General features: G+C 40.4%; 1 protein-coding gene across 2 annotated transcripts in view; it reads left to right on the top strand.

Moving 5' to 3' along the window:
• tpra (translocated promoter region a, nuclear basket protein) overlaps positions 1-19,415 on the top strand; it is a 29,149-nt gene that overhangs the window by 2,179 nt on the left and 7,555 nt on the right. For both annotated transcript variants that reach the window (XM_067362357.1, XM_067362356.1), the window contains exons 6-36: positions 38-202; positions 300-392; positions 484-564; positions 645-732; positions 1,449-1,589; positions 1,726-1,820; positions 1,931-2,128; positions 2,210-2,317; positions 2,432-2,652; positions 2,811-2,971; positions 3,073-3,200; positions 3,475-3,623; positions 4,286-4,448; positions 6,556-6,690; positions 6,776-6,916; positions 7,076-7,244; positions 7,332-7,504; positions 7,586-7,738; positions 7,837-7,953; positions 8,064-8,267; positions 9,911-10,101; positions 10,735-10,882; positions 11,126-11,263; positions 16,094-16,225; positions 16,428-16,558; positions 16,651-16,861; positions 16,968-17,114; positions 18,243-18,441; positions 18,635-18,831; positions 19,042-19,115; positions 19,208-19,398. In XM_067362357.1, the coding sequence (XP_067218458.1) occupies positions 38-202; positions 300-392; positions 484-564; positions 645-732; positions 1,449-1,589; positions 1,726-1,820; positions 1,931-2,128; positions 2,210-2,317; positions 2,432-2,652; positions 2,811-2,971; positions 3,073-3,200; positions 3,475-3,623; positions 4,286-4,448; positions 6,556-6,690; positions 6,776-6,916; positions 7,076-7,244; positions 7,332-7,504; positions 7,586-7,738; positions 7,837-7,953; positions 8,064-8,267; positions 9,911-10,101; positions 10,735-10,882; positions 11,126-11,263; positions 16,094-16,225; positions 16,428-16,558; positions 16,651-16,861; positions 16,968-17,114; positions 18,243-18,441; positions 18,635-18,831; positions 19,042-19,115; positions 19,208-19,398 (4,642 nt within the window). The remainder of the gene's footprint in view (positions 1-37; positions 203-299; positions 393-483; positions 565-644; positions 733-1,448; positions 1,590-1,725; positions 1,821-1,930; positions 2,129-2,209; positions 2,318-2,431; positions 2,653-2,810; positions 2,972-3,072; positions 3,201-3,474; positions 3,624-4,285; positions 4,449-6,555; positions 6,691-6,775; positions 6,917-7,075; positions 7,245-7,331; positions 7,505-7,585; positions 7,739-7,836; positions 7,954-8,063; positions 8,268-9,910; positions 10,102-10,734; positions 10,883-11,125; positions 11,264-16,093; positions 16,226-16,427; positions 16,559-16,650; positions 16,862-16,967; positions 17,115-18,242; positions 18,442-18,634; positions 18,832-19,041; positions 19,116-19,207; positions 19,399-19,415) is intronic.

The following is a 19,415-nucleotide window of genomic DNA, read 5'->3' as shown; positions in this document are numbered from 1 at the left end:
TGATTATTTAAGTGATTTACTGTTACTTTCTTGTCAGCATCGTGAGAAGCGAATGGAACAAGAAAAGGAGCTTCTCCAGAACCAGAACACATGGCTGAATTCAGAGCTGAAGAGTAAGACAGACGAGCTGTACACAGTATCCAGAGACAAGGGCAAAGAGATCCTGGAGCTCAGGTGCTCTTTAGAGACCAAGAAGGAAGAGGTGTGAGGAATTTTTGAGACTCATATTTATATTTTGGGCTGTATTCTTATCAAATCACCTATCTGCATCAGTCATATACTGTATATGTCATAATCAGGTGACCAGACTTCAGGACCAAGTGAACACACTCAAGAAAAACAATGATAACATGCAGAAGAGTACTGAGGATCTGATGAACAAACTCAAAGAGGTTCACTATCAACTTCTTATTCTTGTTTGCTCTACCTCTTGACATAGAAAAGAAATTTAATTGAGGTGTATTGTTTGACTTATATTTTAAGGCTAAAGAACAGCGGGCCTCCATGGAGGAAAAGTACCGTAATGAGCTGAATGCTAACCTCAAACTCTGTAATTTGTACAAGGTCAGTAAATGTTGATATTGGTTTTGCAGTGTTCAGCATTAATGTATGATTAAAATCTGAATCCTTTTGTTTGTTCGCAGGATGCAGCAGCAGATTCTGAATCCAAGAATGCTGAATTGAACAGAGCTGTTGAAGAGCTCAACAAACTGTTGAAGGAGGCTATGGAAGGTTTGAACAATTCCTTGTAATGATTTTCCCTCTAAACATTTCTTGTGTTCAGAATAAATGGCTGACTTTTAAGTTTTGTTGTAAATTAAAATGCTTTAATTAGTATTTATTTATTTAGATTATTTATATATTTCATCTATTTCTGTAGCTCAAACATTGGATTCGAATAAATATTTGATAAAATGTATAACTTGAGTGCAATGCAAGTTGTATAAAATCAGCTGCCAAATGCGTAAATGTTTAATAAATTAAAATAAATTATTTATAATTATTATTATTATTAATATTACTTACTTTCTTACTTTATTTATTATTATAACACCACATTTTCTGCCAATGTCTACCTAATTTATTTTTTGTCATGTAAACAAAAAAAAATGTAATGGTAAAATTTGAAGCAGATATATTTTTCTGATTCAGTCATTACAATGGAAAAGGAAGGTTGAGCACATTGCATTGTAGAATACCTAGCATAGTGTGTACTATTGTATTCTGCACATTTTGGGAAATGTAGAAGGCCATCCAGGTATTGCATTAACAAAATCTGTGCACAGTAGGTAGGTAAATACTTCAAATATAATATTAATATCAGTAGTATTGTAGTATGCTTTTCTACTGTATCCATTGTCATTGTTTTGTTTTGAGCCTTTGCAAGTATTCTCTCATTGCCTCACTGTGAATGTTGTGCTGAATTTAAATGCCTCTTCCATCAACAGCAAATAAAGGCACAGAGAAGAAGCTGTCAGAGCTGCGGGGTGTGAGGGAGAAAGCAGAATCTGATCTACACGAGAAGGTCAGGAATCTGGAGAAAGAGCTGGAGAACGCCAACACACGCCTTGCAGAATTTAAAAGGAGAGGTAATGCACGCATACACAACAAAAGTTTGTGTCAGTTTTTGTTTTAGGCTGAATCTTTTCAGTGTACTTGTGCCAATTTTTCAGTTGAATCATGTCATTGTGCAAGATTTCAGTCTGAATTTATGTACTTCAAAAGGTGTTCCAGCTCTCACAGAAGAGGAGCTGACAAACCTCTCGCCAACTGCAGCTGCAGTGGCCAAGATTGTTAAGCCGGGCATGAAGCTAATGGAGGTATAAAATGTTTATCACAAAATAATTAATCAGTGACACTTTACCTACCATTAGCATGATTGAATTTAGTAATGTTTATCATGAAGTAACTTGTCTGTATTTGCTCTCAGTTGTATAATGCCTTTGTGGAGGCGCAAGACCAGCTGCACCTGGAGAAACTGGAGAGCAAGCGTGTGAACAAGGTTCTGGATGAGATAGTTCTGGAGGTGGAGACCAAAGCTCCCATTCTGAAACGCCAGAGAGAGGAATATGAGAACATGCAGAAGTCCATGACTAGCCTCTGTTCCAAACTGGAGCAAGCTATGAAGGTTTGCACATATTTGAGATAGTTGGCAAAAAACACGATGGTCAATCAGTAGATGCTAATCGGTCTCGCTTCTCTATATCAGGAGGTCCATCGGCTGCAGAAGGAGACAGATGAAGCCAATAAGAGAGCTTTAGGGCTAGAGAGAGATAATCAGAGATCAAAGAGACAACTAGCAGACATGTCTGAACAGGTAAGCCTCTTACAGTAAACATTGAGATGAAACGCCTAGATTCAGCCTCAGGTAGCACAGTATTTCTGATCACAAAATCTACATGTATTTCCACAAATTTTTTTCATGATTCAGGTAAGTGTGCTGCTGGTGGAGGTGGAGGAGGCACGTGGTAATCAGGTGGTGCGTGAGGACTTGAGCTCAGCTGTGAGCAGCAGCTCTGAGGTCCAAGGCTCACGGCAGGTGGCCTTCCGCAGTGTCCAAGAACTTCAGCAGCAAAACCAGAACCTTCTGGCCCAGATCAGAGACCTGGAGGAGCAGAGAGAGAGGGACCAGAACCAGGCTAAGACTGCCAGGTACTGGCCTTGTGTTCTTGGGACTGGCATATGGACCACAGGAATAAATGCACACATTTCATCTTGGAGAAGATCTGTCAGAACTTTTACGTACATTGCCCTGCTATTCTTCAGTGACGCTATGAAGATCAGTAAAAAACCTGTATCTGCTCTTTCAGACAAACAGAGTTGGAACAGAGTCTAGAGAAGGTTCAGAAGGAACTAGAGCAGATCAAAGAACAGCAAAACCACCAGAAGCAGCTGGCTGACTCTGCCATCCGACAAAGGGACATGTATCGTATCCTGTTGCAGACAGCCGGAGTTGAGCTTCCACCACAGGGTGAAAATTTACCCCTAAGACCAAACGGCCTCTCCTTTTTATTAGCTTTTGATCCAAATTTTAAAATAAGTCTTAACTCATTCGCCTGTGTTTGTGTTCAGGTTCAGAGGCTGGATCTCAGTCTACCACTCCCAACAGGCCAGGACCCATGTCCACCAGATCTACACCCCTGAGGTCTGCGGCTTCAGAATCTTTCCAGGCAACTCAGGCTAAAGCAGCTCTTAAGCAGGTTAGACGGATTTACTCGCCTTGCTTCTCTACTTTAAAAAGTTTGTTCATTCAAACAATGATTTTCTTCCAAACCTGTATGCTTTTAAATGGAAAAGAGCAGCATAAATATTTGACTAGACTGCTGCACTTTTTGTGATTCAGGTGTTATAGGTTTGGAATGACATAAAATTGAGTAAATTGTGACAACTTTGTCTTTTTGGGTAAACTGTTCATTATAAAATGACATTTGGACATTTAATATTAACCATTAAAATGCATGTTTCACCTTGTAGCTTAATGATGCCTTCGTAACATATAAAAAGGAGAAAGCAGAAAACGACAAGCTTCTGAATGAACAGATTGAGAGGCTTCGTGGTCAAGTGTCTGACCTGCTTTCACAAAAGGCTAAACTTTCCTCTCAGCTGGAGTTCGCATTTAAACGGTGAGCACTTTTCTGAAATATCTGTTTGCAGGCGATATGTTTTTACCTGAGAAGTCCAGCCAAAGCTACATGTAAACAGTTTGTTGCATGTGGCTTTTATCTTTATTTATTTACAATCAACATTTCATACACAGAACATATAAACCTTTTTTTGCCAGAATATTATTATTAAGACCAGCCGCAGATTTGAGTCTGCTCCCCTTATTTTCACGTTACAATGCGTAACCTAGCTGCAGACCAAGACAATATCATTCTGCTGAATTCCTCCACGGCTTGTAACATTCTAAAACAACAATTGGAGGCAGTAAATACTACTTTAAGGCAATTATGAGATAATATGTGTGTCGTGCGTACTTGGAGCCTGTCAATGAACATTAAAGAGCGCCACCTTTGCCAAAAGTTTTCTGCATGTGTTCAGTGATTAGAATATAAAGTTGGTCAGGAGCTTCTACTGATTAAGATGTTAATAATGGTATGGGAAAGATGCCATATAGGAATTTATTTAGAATATAATTTCCTTGTTTTATTCTCAATGTGGTGAACTTTTTGTAGTGGTGTGTAAAAATACAAATCGAACATTTTTAAATAGCTTGTTTAATTCAAATTCCATTTCATGATTTGAAAAGGATTGAATTCTTAACATCTGAATTGGTCCATGGCAGGTATGAGATGCTTCAGGAGAATGTGAATGGCTTTCGACGAGAAATTGAAGCCCTGAGGGAGAAGAATCAAAAGATGAGTGCCACTCATCAGAGACATGAGCAAATCATTCACACAATGACTCAAGATCTGAGGGAGGCCAATGAGAAACTAACCATGGCTGAGGTGAGAGAAAGTTAAATAGTGTATAGACCATCAGCAAACTAATATTCACTATTTAGGGCCCGAGCACCGACGGTGTGAGGACCCTATTGTAATTGCCCAGTCAGTTCTTCTTCTCTGAAATGAATCGCATTTTTGAGGGCCTAAACATGCTCAAACTCATGAAACTTTGCACACGCATCAGAAGTGATGAATATTTGCATCTGATATGGGTTTCAGAATTAGGTGTGGCAAAATGGCTCAATAGCGCCACCTACAAAATTTCAAGTAAGTGTATCTAACAGCCCAATACCTACAAATAATCCCTGGGTGCAAAATCTGAAAACCCAACAGGAAGTGAGATATTTAGAATTTTCTCAGCAAAATTTTTGCAGTTTTTGCCATTTCCAGATGTTATACTTTAATGGACTCCTCCTAAAGATTTTATCAGATAAACATATTTGTTCCGTCTAATCTAAAGGCCTTTGCGACGTTAAATTGCGAGGATCTTGAGTTTTCGTTGAAGGACGTGTCCGTGGCAGCCTAACAAAATTCGATGTTTTGCCATGAAACAGGAAGTTGTTGTAACTCGGGCATACAATGTCCTATCTGCCCCAAACTTCACGTTTTATTAGTGCTGGCCTGAAGACATCTACATGGCAATATTCACTTACAATCATAGCGCCACCTGCGTGCAACAGGAAATGACATGTTTTACACTGTGATTAACTCCTCATATAGATTTAACCAGATCAACATCATATTTTGTCAGTCTAATCTTAAGGCCTTAGCAATATTAAATTGCGAAGATCTTGAGTTTTCGCTGAAGGCTGTGTCTGTGGCGGCCTGACAAAGTCATGATGTTTCGCATAAAAGAGGAAGCTGTTGAAACTCAGGCATACAGTGTCCGATCTGCCCAAAACTTCACATGTGTGATAAGAGTCCTGGCCCAAAGACATCTACATGCCAATATTAAGTTAGTCATAGCGCCACCTGCTGGCAACAGGAAATGGCATGCTTTGCACTGTAACTCACTCCTAGAAACATTTAAATATGCCATGAAGTACCAAAAATGCTATAAACATGTTAAATCATGCAACACTTGGCGAAGTGCTAATGTATGCGATTAACGCCATGAAACAGGAAGTTGTTGTAAGTAACTCGGCATACAATGTCCGATCTGCTCCAAATTTCACATGTTTCATAATAGTCCTGGCTTGAAGACATTGATGAAGTATTTTATCTATCTTAAAGAAAACAATTGTGGAAATAGTTTGCTTACTGTAAAAGCCAGAAATGTTTTGAGGCCTCATGGCCTACGTGATTGTGATTACAAGGGTCAGATGTATCTGAGAATTAAGCTTGAACACTAAGCATATTTTGCTTGTAGTTTTCCACCAGACAAGAGGAGGATGTGAAATGAATAAGATCATTATTAAGGGTGTCACGTGAAGGCTTCTTGCCATTGGGAAGTGTTGATTGTTTTTGATACAGTGTTTCATTTTGCCTATGAGAAAGGGTTGAACATCAATTGCCAGAATTCCACCATGAGAGATTAAGTGAAAAGATGTAGACTATTGGCAGTTGGCCACCCTTACAAAGATAATTATCTCTTGCATAAGCAACACCTGCAGTTTAATTAAAGTGACTGTGGTGAAAATGTTGGGGAGTACTTGGAAGAGAAAGGGAGATAAGCACCTGAAATGACATCATGGAAAAGAACTGTAGGGGTGGATCTTACACTGTTTTAACAGATAAGAAAAATTTATAAGAACTGTGCTCTGGCTAGAGAGATTCAGATGTGGAGCTGGCATCTCACTTTGTTGCTTGGGACCTGGAGATTCGTCTCTGAGAGTTTTCTTTGAGACCAGAACTGAAGGAACATTGAATTTGCCACAACATCTACATGGCAATATTCAGTTACAGTCAAAATGCCACCTGTTGGCAGCAGGAAGTGTGGCACTTTGAAATGACTGCCATAATTCTCCTGTATTTACTTGCTTACATGCATGTCACCCACTTTTCGCTGTTTCCCTTAGGCCAACTGGTGGCGGTGAGCCAAAGTGCGAGGGCCCTTTCATCGTTGCTTGCTGCTTTTAATGAATTTTATTTATTTATTTTTCTCTACCAGTTGCGCGTTGAGAATATCCGTAAGGAACGAGACATTCTGAAGCAGGTGGAGAACAGACTGTCCCAGGAGAAGGAGTCTGTCCTGACCGAGCAACGGGGCCAGAATCTCCTGCTCACCAACCTCAAATCCATTCAGGTACAGCTTGTTTACATATCCCAACCAACTTTGTCAAAACACTCTTCTCTTTGGCCTTATTGTTAATTTCCTTATTATATCACAGCTTATGACAGAGCGCTCTGAGACTGAGACCAAGCAGCGCTACAATAACCATATCCAGCGTCTGGAGAAAGAGATTATCCAATTAAAGAAGAAACTGGAACAGGAGGTGGAACAGAGACACGCACTGGAACGCAACCAAGATGTAAGCTCGTAAATTCCCTCCTTTTTTATTTGGGAGGATTTACAATGGTCAGCTTGTTGTTTTTTGTCGTTGACTTGTCAAACCTCTACTACCCCACAAGTGGATCTGTCTACACCTAAAAGACTTGAGGGAATAATATGTCTCATTTCTATTGGCTAGGCTCAGCTGCTGGAGGTTAAGAAACAGTTGGAGGCACAGACAGCACTACATCAGAAAACTAAAGAGCTGCTAAGAACTGCTGAACAGCAGGCCACCTCCATGAGACAGCAACTAAACAATGAGAACCTTGGCACAGCACCTAAACAGCCTGTCAGGACATTACCCAGAGGTAAACATAGAAATTAGAGGATGGAATAGTGAGTGTCAAATAATAATCTAGTGCTGTAAAAGACAATATTGTTCCTGTTATGTGCAGTTTCAGCTCCTGGCGTTCCTCAGCAGGAGGTAGATGAGCTCCAAGCACGTCTACAGCAGGCTGAAGAACAGAACTCTGACCTGAAGGAGCGTTTGAAGAATACCACCACCAATGTAGAACAGTACAGGTCCATGGTGCTCAGCTTGGAGGAGTCTGTAAATAAAGAGAAGCAGGTAATAATCTGCTTAAACCTGTTCAATTGATTTGTCCCAAGTAGCCACAGTGCTAAAATTTGTCCTATTTTTCACTTCTAGTTGGCTGAGCAGGCACGGACTTCCATTGACAGCCAGCTGAAGACGGCAAGGGAATTGAACCAGCAACTGGAAGCCCGGCTGCTGGAAGCAGAGAAGGAAAAGCTGGAGCTCCAGGAGGAGAAGATGAAAGCTGTAGAGAGTGTTGAAGAACGGGTAAGGAATGGACGCGTGTGGCACGTTATTGTTTTTTGTAGCTGTTCTGTATAGGAAAGTTATGAAGATTGAAACTCCTCCTTTTGGCTGCACAACAGGTGAAGGAACTAAAGAGGAGTATGACGGACATGCAGACGGAGCTGCAGGATGCCCTGCAGAGAGCTGCGGCAGCGGTAGCCCAGGAGCAGAGAGCCACACAGGACAGCAAACTACAGGTGGGCATGACACTCCTGGATCAAAATCAGGATTGATTCTTCACACAGCTACCCACTGATTTTCTTGGATGTTTACTCACCTGTGTCACCTGTGTCATTTCTGGCCCAAGGCTAAGCTGGCTGCAGAGGCTCAGAATAAATATGAGCGAGAGCTCATGCTGCATGCTGCGGATGTGGAAGCCCTACAGACAGCCAAGAAACAGGGACAGTTGTCAGCACAGAACCTGAAGCAGCTAGAGGATAAGGCCCAGAAAGCTGCATCTGAACTGCATCAGGGTCGCACAAACTGGGAACAGCAAGAGAAGAGACTGAGGGTAAGGTCTTGTGGTTTGCAAAGGTAGAAGAATGTAAAAAGGAACCGGCTGATGCAAAATTATGTTAGTGAGCCTCACGGGCTATTACAAATGAAAGACTATGTTTAGGAGCCAAGCACCGATGGTGCATGGGGTGTTACGGTTCTTGGTAAAACTACTGTTAGATACCTGAAAAACCTGTAAAGCATTGTTTATTTTATTTGTATCTTAGCTTTGTCTCATGTATTTATTTGTGCTGTTTCTATTTTATTTACTGAACATAGCACATACCAAACCGTACCAAAACTGTGAACCTAAAACTGTGATAAAATAATCTAAACCGTTGCACACCTAATAGGCACCTACTGTATTTGTTGATAATAAGTGTTCTTATTATTCTTCCTTCTTCCGTTCTCAAGTATATGGAAGCCCATAGAACTGCTTGTGGGAAAGCTATGAAATATGGCACACAGATAGAGGACAGTCTCAACATTAACCACAGCAAATTTGGAGTCTCTAACTCAGTCCCTCTAGCGAAACTAACTGTCCAAATTCGAATCTTGATACATGTCATGTCACCAGCATGACCTGAGGTTACTTGCAGAGTTGCAGTGTTTTTGCACAGCTCCACCTACTAGGCAGGAAATATGAAAAATGTTTATTTTTGTTATACTTCTGAACAGTTTGCCCAAAAATCATATCGCATTCAGTGCAGCGTACCAAGTCAAACAATACCCAGTTTTCCCATATCTGCCATTTTGGGCTTTGGTCATTTTGAATTTTGGTGTAAAATGCTTTATTTTATGAACACATTAGCGTAAAACTCTGTGTGTGTTATCCAATTCCGGACCATGCCCTTAAGGTACTCTGAAGTTTCGGAATAGTGCCAACTTGTGGTCCACAAAAAATAAAAAATAAATAAAAAAAATTATAATATATAAAATGCTAATAGCTTTTGATTAATTTTTACATAATTTAATGAAAGTGGTCTTGATTCCTTATGTCATACTGAGAACAGTGATACCAATCATGCCATATTTGGTCAAAATTGCTGTCCGTAAACATTTAAATCGCATTATTAGTGATTGTATTTATGATTTTTAAGCCATTTCGAATAAAAACATCTAAATGTTTTGAATTACTCATTGCTTCTGTTGGTCTAATGCTTTCAGACATGCTTGCATAACTCATCATGTCATTTTTGTGCTTGACCCTTTAATTGCTGCTTTCTGCTATATTTAGCCTTGACTTTTATATGCATGAATAATCATTGCAATGTTTGGTAAACCACTGAAGTGAATTCTTGGTAATTTATTTAAAGGGACAGTCAAACCAAAAAAGAAATTTGTCATCATTTACTCACCCTCATGTCGTTCCAAACCTGTATGCATTTATTTTTTCTGCTGAACACAAAAGATTATATTTTCAAGAATGTTGATAACCCAACGGTTTCAGTTCCCATTGACTTCAATTGTATTATTTGTCCATACAATAGAAGTCAATAGGATCTGAAACTATTTAATTCTTCAAAATATATTATTTTGTGTTAGACAGAACAAAATAAGTGACACAGGTTTAGAATGAGTGATAGAATTTAAATTTTTGGGTGGACTATCCTTTGTAGAGCTATTAACTTGGTTGACTTCCTATATTTTTCTCTTTAGGAAGAACTTTCTAAAGAGCAGAAGAGAGCTGAGGAGCTGCAGAAGCAGAACACCATGCTCCATGAGCAGATGGAGAACCTGAGCAGCAAGATAACTGCCTCCACCCAGCAGCAGACTGCTAGAGAGAGCAGTCTGAACATCTCTCTGAACGAGGAGGGCAAGTCTCATGAGCAGATCCTGGACATCCTTAGGTAAAACCCCTTGGCAACGTGACCCCTTTGAAGCATGACATGCTGTTGAAGGGTTAGTTCACCCAAAAATGAAAATTCTGTCATTTATTACTCACCCTCATGCCGTTTCACACCTGTAAGACCTTTGTTAATCTTCGGAACACAAATTAAGATATTTTAGTTAAAATCCGATGACTCAGTGAGGCCTCCATAGGGAACAATGACATTTCCTCTCTCAAGATCCATAAAGGTACTAAAAACATATTTAAATCAGTTCATGTGAGTACAGTGGTTCAATATTAATATTATAAAGTGACGAGAATGTTTTTGGAGCGCCAAAAACAACAAAATAACGAATTAATTAGTGATGACCGATTTCAAAACACTGCTTCATGAAGCATCGGAGCACAATGAATCAGTGTATCAAATCATGATTCAGATCGCTTGTCAAACTGCCAGTGGCTGATATCACATGACTTTGGCGCTCCAAACAGCAGATTCGAAGATTAACAAAGGTCTTACGGGTGTGGAACGGCATGAGGGTAAGTAATAAATGACAGAATTTTCTTTTTTTGGGTGAACTAACCCTTTAAAATGCCTTAAAGTGTTACATAAGAAAGGGATAGTAATGATGTGGCCTCTGATTCCCAACAGGTTTGTACGGCGGGAGAAGGAGATTGCTGAGACCCGGTTGGAAGTGGCGGAGGTGGAGACCCTGCGCTATAAACAGCGCATGGAGTACCTAGAGGGAGAACTGAAGGAACTACAGGACAGCCTGAATGCAGAGAGAGAAAAGCTACAGGTCCTAAAAAGTGTTTTCAAAAAGTTTTCCCAAACTTTCTCTCCATCTGCTATTGGTTTGACAAACAGTTAGTCCCATTAGAGACTTATGCCATTGGTTGAGCCAACGTTATTTTCCCAATGTTATTTAGTTATTTTTTTATTTAGTTGTTGCTGCATATTTAGTTGGCTCAAGAGAAAGCCTTTAACATCAAAGAAAGTTATCAACACATACGCTGCAATCAGTTAACATCTTGATCTATAGGTGACAACAAAGACCTTGACACAGCAGGAAGACATGATGAAGCGGATGGAGAGTATGAGTGCTCTGACCGAGACCAACAAGATGCTGAAGAATGAGAAGAACAGACTGGAGCATGAACTACAGCAGACTAAGGCCAAGGCAAGACCTTAAGATCACACTGTGTACATCACTCATTAAGACCATTTCCTGCCTTATTCATTAGCTAAAGTGATCATCATCTGTCTTTATAGGTAATTTAAAATAATGTCATTTTAAGAAACAAGGTCATTGTTTCTAGATAATTAGAGACTTTAATAAGCAGTGTTGTCATGACAGCAAAAATCTAGTTCAGTGTCCTGTAGCTGTTATAAAACAAATAAATTATTCATAAAACATTACTCCCCATTAGTAATGAAGTCAGATTAGCTTAATTGTAGGTTTTAAAGGTGCTAAAGAGGATGTTTTGTTTTATACATTTTTGCAATATTTCTTGAAACTGTCTTTACTAACTGATAAAAGACTATTTATTAGGTGCACTGAAATGAATAATATTAATATACATCATCTGTGCACGAGGTAGGGCCAAAACATCAGCCAATCATTTACGCGATCATCACGTAAACGTTTGGCCCACTGGCTTGTCAATCACTGCCATGACGTTCCTTGTGAGAGACGAGCGCGGCTGCGCGCTCCAGTAACTTTCCACACTCCACAGGCGCCGCATGCAATGTTTTTGTCAGGAGACAGGAGTAACAACTGCAGATTATGAGTTATGTTGGAAATCTCAGAAGCATAGACCAGGAGACTTTGGGATCTCTTGAAGCAGAAGTTACTCTTTATTGAGAATCACGCTGTGCGTCGCTGTGGTCATCCAAAATCTAACTAAAGCAGTGACTTGGTAGTTCATATACATTCAAGGGGGAGGGATACATAGAGTAGAGGTGTGGACAATCTAAACAAAGGATGCAAATGCAGTACAGGAATCAGATCATTGCTTACATTTCCCAGCCATGGTCTAATCAGCATAACTGTGTCATTCAAATGCATAGGTGCTAATCCAATCAGTCTGGCAGTATCACCTATACCTTTACATTATCATAGAGACAAAAGCACTGCTGTATCTTGAGCTTGTCCTGCCAAATGGTCAGGATGTAGGATCTGCAGATTTTAAACAGATTCTTAAATTTGTAATTCCACAGTTCCCCCTTTGAGAGTTCTAATAACTCTCACATAATACAAATTTAAACCTCCTTAAATCCCTTCTATAACATATGTCTGTTAACATAAGTTCCATCTTCCAGTCATGCAACTTGTAACAGTTACAGGCACATACATCTTATTCTGTGTCATGTCCAACATTTACATAAGTGTTGTTCTTTAACTTGAGTATACTGTTGACACACATATACAACGCAGGGTGGTAACATGTTGTATTAACTACATGATGACACAGAAAAACCATGTAGCATAAGCGTGGAAGTCCTAAAAGTCCATGGTGCCTGAATAGCTGTGGAGTCTGTTCCCTGTAGAGTCCATTTCCATGTTTGTCCCAAGATGATTCTTTGTCGTTGTGCAACTCCGAGTTGCTCAGATGACTCCGTCATCATGAAGGTTGTTCATGGTTATCTGAGGTGATGCTTTACACCAGGTGCTGCTTGAGACGTCATGGCATATACACATACCTGCACACAAGAAAACAAAGAAAAAGCAGACCAGCAGTATTCATGCATAGACTTTAGTACGTTAGACCTCTGATGATCCTATAGTTTTTCTGTCTAACTGTGATCATCATAAACTTCTAGTGATCGTATAGTGGTTTTGTTCTTCTTTTTCTTAACCTAGTCTTAATCAATTTGACACCTATAGACCAGTAAGGTGGGGATAAACTGAGAGAGGGGGAAACCTATGAGGAAGTCTTCACCACAGGGTTTAGCCCCCGAGGCCTTATGCACTTCGGTTCTTCCCTGGGCTCCTCACTGGTCTGTGTGTCCTATTCTCTCCCTGTATTTAGTTTCCAAATTTAAGGTGCTACATCTCCATCTTCCATTGAAACATCAGTCATAGCAGACATCATAACCCATTGAGGATGGAAAAGTGAATGGAGTGTGCTGTAGCATAACATTTAAGGCTGTGAGTGTACTTAACCTGTGTCCCCAAATGGTGGAAGTGATAGTCAACTTTCTTTTGTTCAGAATGAGTCTTTAAGCTTTCTTGTAAATGACTGGGGAAATTAAGCACTCACAGCCCAAATGGTTAGCATGTCAGCAAGCTGCTGCTCCAAGAGTTTGGAGAAGAGGGGAGGGGCAGTTTCAGTGTAGCAAGTAGACTGAGTAGGAGCTGAGTAAAGCTGTTCATTTCTTTTAATGTCTTTTTGTTTTTCCTACACTCTTTCATCCAATGTCCAGGTTTACCACAGTAATGACATCTGCCTTCTCTCTTAGGAGATTTACGTTTCTGTCGATTCTCTGTGTTGACCTTAAAGGATGCTGCTGCAATCTTTACTCTTGTCTTGACATCTGAGTCTCTTTCCCAAATAGCTAACCTATCCAAGTTGTTTTGCAGGGTTCCATTGGACCATGTGAGGTCTAAGAAAGGCAATGCATTTCTGTATTCTGATGAAAGCCCATCAAACCACATGCGGACCAGTGGTCCATTATCCTCTAACACCTTCTCTGGAGTGTCAACTATTCCACTGTATGCTGCCGCTGACTGACAAAATCTTTCAGTGTACTCACTTACAGTTTCATCCTTCTTCTGTACACAACTAGTGATCTTTGACCAGTCTACCTTTGGTCCAACAAGGTTCTGTAACACTCTCAGAACTCCTTCTCTCAATTCGCCTTTGCTGGAATGCTGAAACTCAGAATTATTTACAGCACTTTCAAAATCATTGAATTCTGACTCTTTCAGGATTTGTGACATTAGCTGTGTGACTTCAGCTAGGGACATATCATAGAGCTTCATTTTTCTGGACAACTCTGTCCTAAACTCAGAAAAATTTCTATGCATTGATGGCAAATTCTCAGCAATTCTTTCTATGTCTTCAGGACCTATAGAGGTACTGACTGCTTGTAACTGCAGTATGGGGGTTACAGATGGAACTGTGTCAACCCCTTTTGCCCTACTCTGAGCCTTTTGTCTCGCTCCACACACTTCAACTGCATTTACATCTTTATCCATGAATCCAGTATTGCTATTGCCCTCTAGTCTACAGAAAGACTGTAAGTCAGGATAGCTTTCATCTGACTGTTGGTCTTTTGAGTCACATTTGGTTGAGGCTTTGTTAAGGCCCAACTTCTGAGTGAGACGAGACACTCTAGAGTGCAACTGTTTGTTCTGCTCTTCTAACTTAGCAATATGTTGGATTTGTTCTTGTGCAATGGATAGAGTAAATTCTCTGTGGCAGCAGATAATGCCCTTCATATTTTTCTTCCGAATACAAGCACCAAGTACCTTTTTGCATTCTTCAATGGACCAAACTTTTTCTGGATGAATCCCAAATTTCTTTGTCAAATCCAATCTGACTGACTCAGTCACTATTGAGTCCATGTGCTTTCCTAACACTGATTTGAACTCACTATCTGTCCATAAAGGAGTAGCTAGTCCTCCTTTCTCAGTTGTTGGAATAAGTCTAGCGTTCTTTCTCAACATTGTGTAATGTCTTTCTGGTACAACAATACACTTCAACACTTCCCTGACAGAGCAGAGGTTAACCTAGTTAATACACATCGTAATGTATTCAACCTTCTCTGGTGAGCAGAGTAGAACCAACCTGCTAACACACTGTAACAACTGTAACCTTCCCTGAATTAACAGAGGTTGAACCTTCTTCTCTAGCAAAGTAGAGGATGGCTATTCTGTTAACACACCACCTTCCCTGATAAAACAGAGGACAACACAAATTATTAGCACTTTACACTAATTCTTCCCTGCCTGAACAGAGGATACCTAATTATTAGCATGTGATGCTAAACTTCCCTGCCTAAACAGAGGATAAACTTAATCTCTAAAAGAACATTTTTAGAGGATAACTTAGTTAACCAAAACCTACAGCTGTCTGTTAACTCTTCTCTGACTGCGCAGAGGATAACACATTAGTACTGGTCTTAATGGTTCTTTTGGATAGAGTATCACTCACCAACCCTTGGGTGAACAGGAAAATTCAGCCTGGATCTTCCTTTGGATCAGATCTTTGTTGTGCTTGAAGTTCCAATCTGGATTGAAGTGAGAAGCTCTATCCGGGTCACGGCACCAAAACTGTTGGAAATCTCAGAAGCATAGACCAGGAGACTTTGGGATCTCTTGAAGCAGAAGTTACTCTTTATTGAGAATCACGCTGTGCGTCGCTGTGGTCATCCAAAATCTAACTAAAGCAGTGACTTGGTAGTTCATATACATTCAAGGGGGAGGGATACATAGAGTAGAGGTGTGGACAATCTAAACAAAGGATGCAAATGCAGTACAGGAATCAGATCATTGCTTACATTTCCCAGCCATGGTCTAATCAGCATAACTGTGTCATTCAAATGCATAGGTGCTAATCCAATCAGTCTGGCAGTATCACCTATACCTTTACATTATCATAGAGACAAAAGCACTGCTGTATCTTGAGCTTGTCCTGCCAAATGGTCAGGATGTAGGATCTGCAGATTTTAAACAGATTCTTAAATTTGTAATTCCACAGTTACCTGCAGTGAGTCCGACATAATGAATCCACTAACACGACACAGCGAATGCCGGTGGTAAACACTCGTGTTCCAATACTCGTGCACGAGTTTTGGGAGGCGTTCCCTCGAAAGGAGGGGGGGTTGTTCTTATGCATGCGCTCATTTCAAAAACTCAGAAACAGTCTTTGGTTTCTCAGTCGACGAAAAGATCCTCTTTTAGCACCTTTTAATATTGATTGATGTGTAATTACTGGTATATCGGTGTATATTGTATATTTGCTTAAATGACTTATCAGATTTGGATTGTCATGTCATGTTGTAGATGCGCAAGTTGGAAGCAGACATCAAGCCCCTACTGGACTCCAATGCTGAGCTGAGTGAGAAGAGTGGCATGTTGCAGGCTGAGAAGAAACTCCTAGAGGACGATGTCAAGCGGTTGAAAGCCCGCACACAGGTCTTTGGATCTCATTGCTTATACATGAACTTCTGTATATTGAATGAAACATGTATATGACATGTACGTACATGTACATGAATATTTTATGAAATATCAGTCTGTTCGGTCAGTTTTATTCAGTCCAACATGACTAAACTTGGTATTGGTATTGGTATTGTGGTTCTCAGTGTCTAACTCTGTAATTTTACTGGTTGTGCAGCAACTGCTGAGTCAGCAGAAGGACACCGATCAGGAGGAAAGTAAGAAGCTGAATTCTGAGAGAGAGGCCCATCTCAAACGCATCCAGCAGCTCACAGAGGAGACAGGGAAACTCAAGAATGAGGTGGCCAGGTCAGTGTGCAGTTTGATTGAATCATAACTTTTTAAAATGTGAGATTTGTTTGTTTGTTTTAACCGAGCAGTCTTCATTCTCTACCTAACAGGAGCCAAGCTTCAATTACTACAGCTCAGAGCCAGGTGCAGAACCTGCAGGATAGCCTTGGGAAGGTCACCACTGAAAGAGATAATCTGAAGAAGGAGCTGGAGGCAAAGACCCTGGATATCCAGGAGAAACTCAAAACTATCACACAGGTCAAGAAGATAGGCCGTCGTTACAAAACCCAGTTCGAAGAGCTCAAAGAACAGCATGATAAGGTACCACCAGAACATATGGTTATCATTTTTAATTATTTCCTTTTAAACCAATTTAACCATTGAAAATGTCTTAAATTAATCTGAGTCCGTCACATCTCTCTGACAGATGGTGGCAGAGGCTGCTTCTAAGCCAGCACAGGAGCAGGAAGACCGTCAGGCCTCGGTGCAGGAGATTCAGAACCTGAAGAGTTCATTGAGTCAGGCACAGAACAGATCCTCAGAGCTGGAAACTCAGCTGGAAAACATACAGAAGGTACTTATTTAAGGCTTAGTGTGCTGCTCTGACAATTCAGTCTAAAAAAGTTTATAAAGACATTGCAGTAGTAATGCATACAAACCGAGCAGAAGTCCAAGTCTTCTGAAGAGAAATTTAATTTGGGAAAATTAATTTAGTTAATTCTTTTTAAGAGCGAACCTCATTGATTCTCGCATTTCTAGCAAGCATGTTTGAGCTTCTGTTTTCCGTGTGCTCTTTGTATGTGTAATGATCAATATGTGAATTAAAAGCCTAAATTAAATGTTTCATTTTTGGGTGAACTAACCTTTTATGTCTGCATTAGATTAAAATCTTTATTGAAATGCTCCAACGTACAAAGTTATACAATTAATGGGTTAATTCACCCAAATATGAAAATTCACTTAAGTACTCACCCTCATGTTGTTCCAAACTCATAAGACCTTTGTTCATCTTCAGAACACAAATTAGGATATTTTTGATTAAATTCGAGAGCTCCCTGACCCCTCCATAAACAGTAATCTAATTAGCACTTTCAAGGCTCAGAAATATGCACAAGGAGACAAGAATACTTTCTGTGAACCACTGTAGTCTATTTTATTAAAAATATCTTAATTTGTGTTCCGAAGATGAACGAAGGCCTTATGGGTTTGGAACGACATGAGGGTGAGTAATTAAAGACAGAATTTTCTTTTTTGGTTGAACTAACACTTTAAAGCTTCCGCACAATGATTACTTTTACAGACCCACATTGTATAATCCTTCAGTTCACTGGGACGTCCAGTGCTGTAAAAGTACACAGTATACAATTACGAACACTGCCATTGTGGGCTTCTCTGGTTTGGCTCATGTTATAAAATGGTAATAAAACTATTTAATCCTGGAAGTGAGAGAGTAATGAAGTGTTGTTTGTTCATTAACTTTTGAGACAAAGTGTGAAGTTAGTTTGATGGAGTGAGACAAATGTTTTTGTTTGTCTATAGTAGCCTTTGTGGAAAAGAGTTTGAGTAGGACTTTGTTCTTGCATCCTCCTTTATTGTTGCAAATGAAGTGCGTGGTCACTTCATAAAAGTGATGAGGTGAACAAACTCAATGAGTCTGCCAGTGGCTTATTCAAAACGTATATGTGGTGATGTTTGGGTGCAGACGGTGCAGGAGCGTGAAGCAGAGGTGAAGACCTTGCAGGAGCAGCTGGCACAGGTGCAGCCAGAGCTCAACCGTTTGAGAGCAGAGCTACAGGAGAAGGGTAACCTGGAGGAGCAGCTCCGACAGCAGATCGCTGATAAAGAGGAGAAGACCAAGAAAGCTTTCATGGGTGCCAAGCAGAAGATCAACCAGCTCAACAGTTAGTAAACTAGAACACATGACAAGCACATTAATTAATCCTACAGATATTCTTACAAAAGCTGTTTAGTCCATCTAGCAAATCATGACCGTTATTTACAAGACAAAGATCCATTTTTGGCATTTCAGACCCATAGTTTTGGGTACAATAGAAGCCTCTATTTTAAATTAAAATGTGCATGTGTGTGTTTTAGGTGCAAAGGAGCAGCTGGTGAAAGAGAACGAGGAGCTGAAGCAGCAGAGAGAGGAGCTGGAGGTGAGGATGAGTGCACTCAAGTCACAGTATGAAGGCCGGTTGAGCCGGCAGGAGAGAGAGCTGAGGGAACTCCGTGAGCAACAGGAGAGACATGGAGAACAGAGAGATGAAGCTCAGGAGCCAGGCCAGAGCAAGGTACAGTACCACAAACGCTGCACTCACTGCCCATGTTTACTCTGACAGATATATGTAGAAATACTATGTAAATGTCTTTATATTATTTTATTTGTTGGTTTTTAACTATTATGTATCTGACAAGATACATCCTGGGCTTTATTTATGAGTTAAAGAATTTAGGTAAAATATTTGTCCTTTATTGATCAACGTGCTTGTGATCTTTTCCAGGTTCAAGAAGCACAGAGGTCATCAGATCCTCGACAGATCACTCTCAAACCCACACCTACTACTGACAGAGGAAGGTAATGCTCCATTTAGAGCTGAAATTCAAGAGGATGCATCTTTCATTCCAGTGATGTTCAATATTGTCTTTCGACATTTCACCTATTAACAGTGCCAGTACATCCGAGCCGCCCACCGCTAACATCAAGCCCACACCAGTTGCTGCCACCCCCAGCAAGCCTTCGCCAATTGCAGGGAGCAAGTCCACCCCGAGGGCAAGCATTCGCCCAATGGTAACACCCGCTCCTGTAACCACGCCCACAGCCACAGTCATGCCCACCACACAGGTTGAAACACAGGAAGGTATGGCTCGAGGTCAG

This window comes from Chanodichthys erythropterus, chromosome 16 (genome assembly GCF_024489055.1).
Source record: "Chanodichthys erythropterus isolate Z2021 chromosome 16, ASM2448905v1, whole genome shotgun sequence".
Classification (NCBI taxonomy): domain Eukaryota; kingdom Metazoa; phylum Chordata; class Actinopteri; order Cypriniformes; family Xenocyprididae; genus Chanodichthys; species Chanodichthys erythropterus.
The sequence above is the reverse complement of the archived record's forward strand: the minus strand, read 5'-3'. Positions and strand labels throughout refer to the sequence as shown.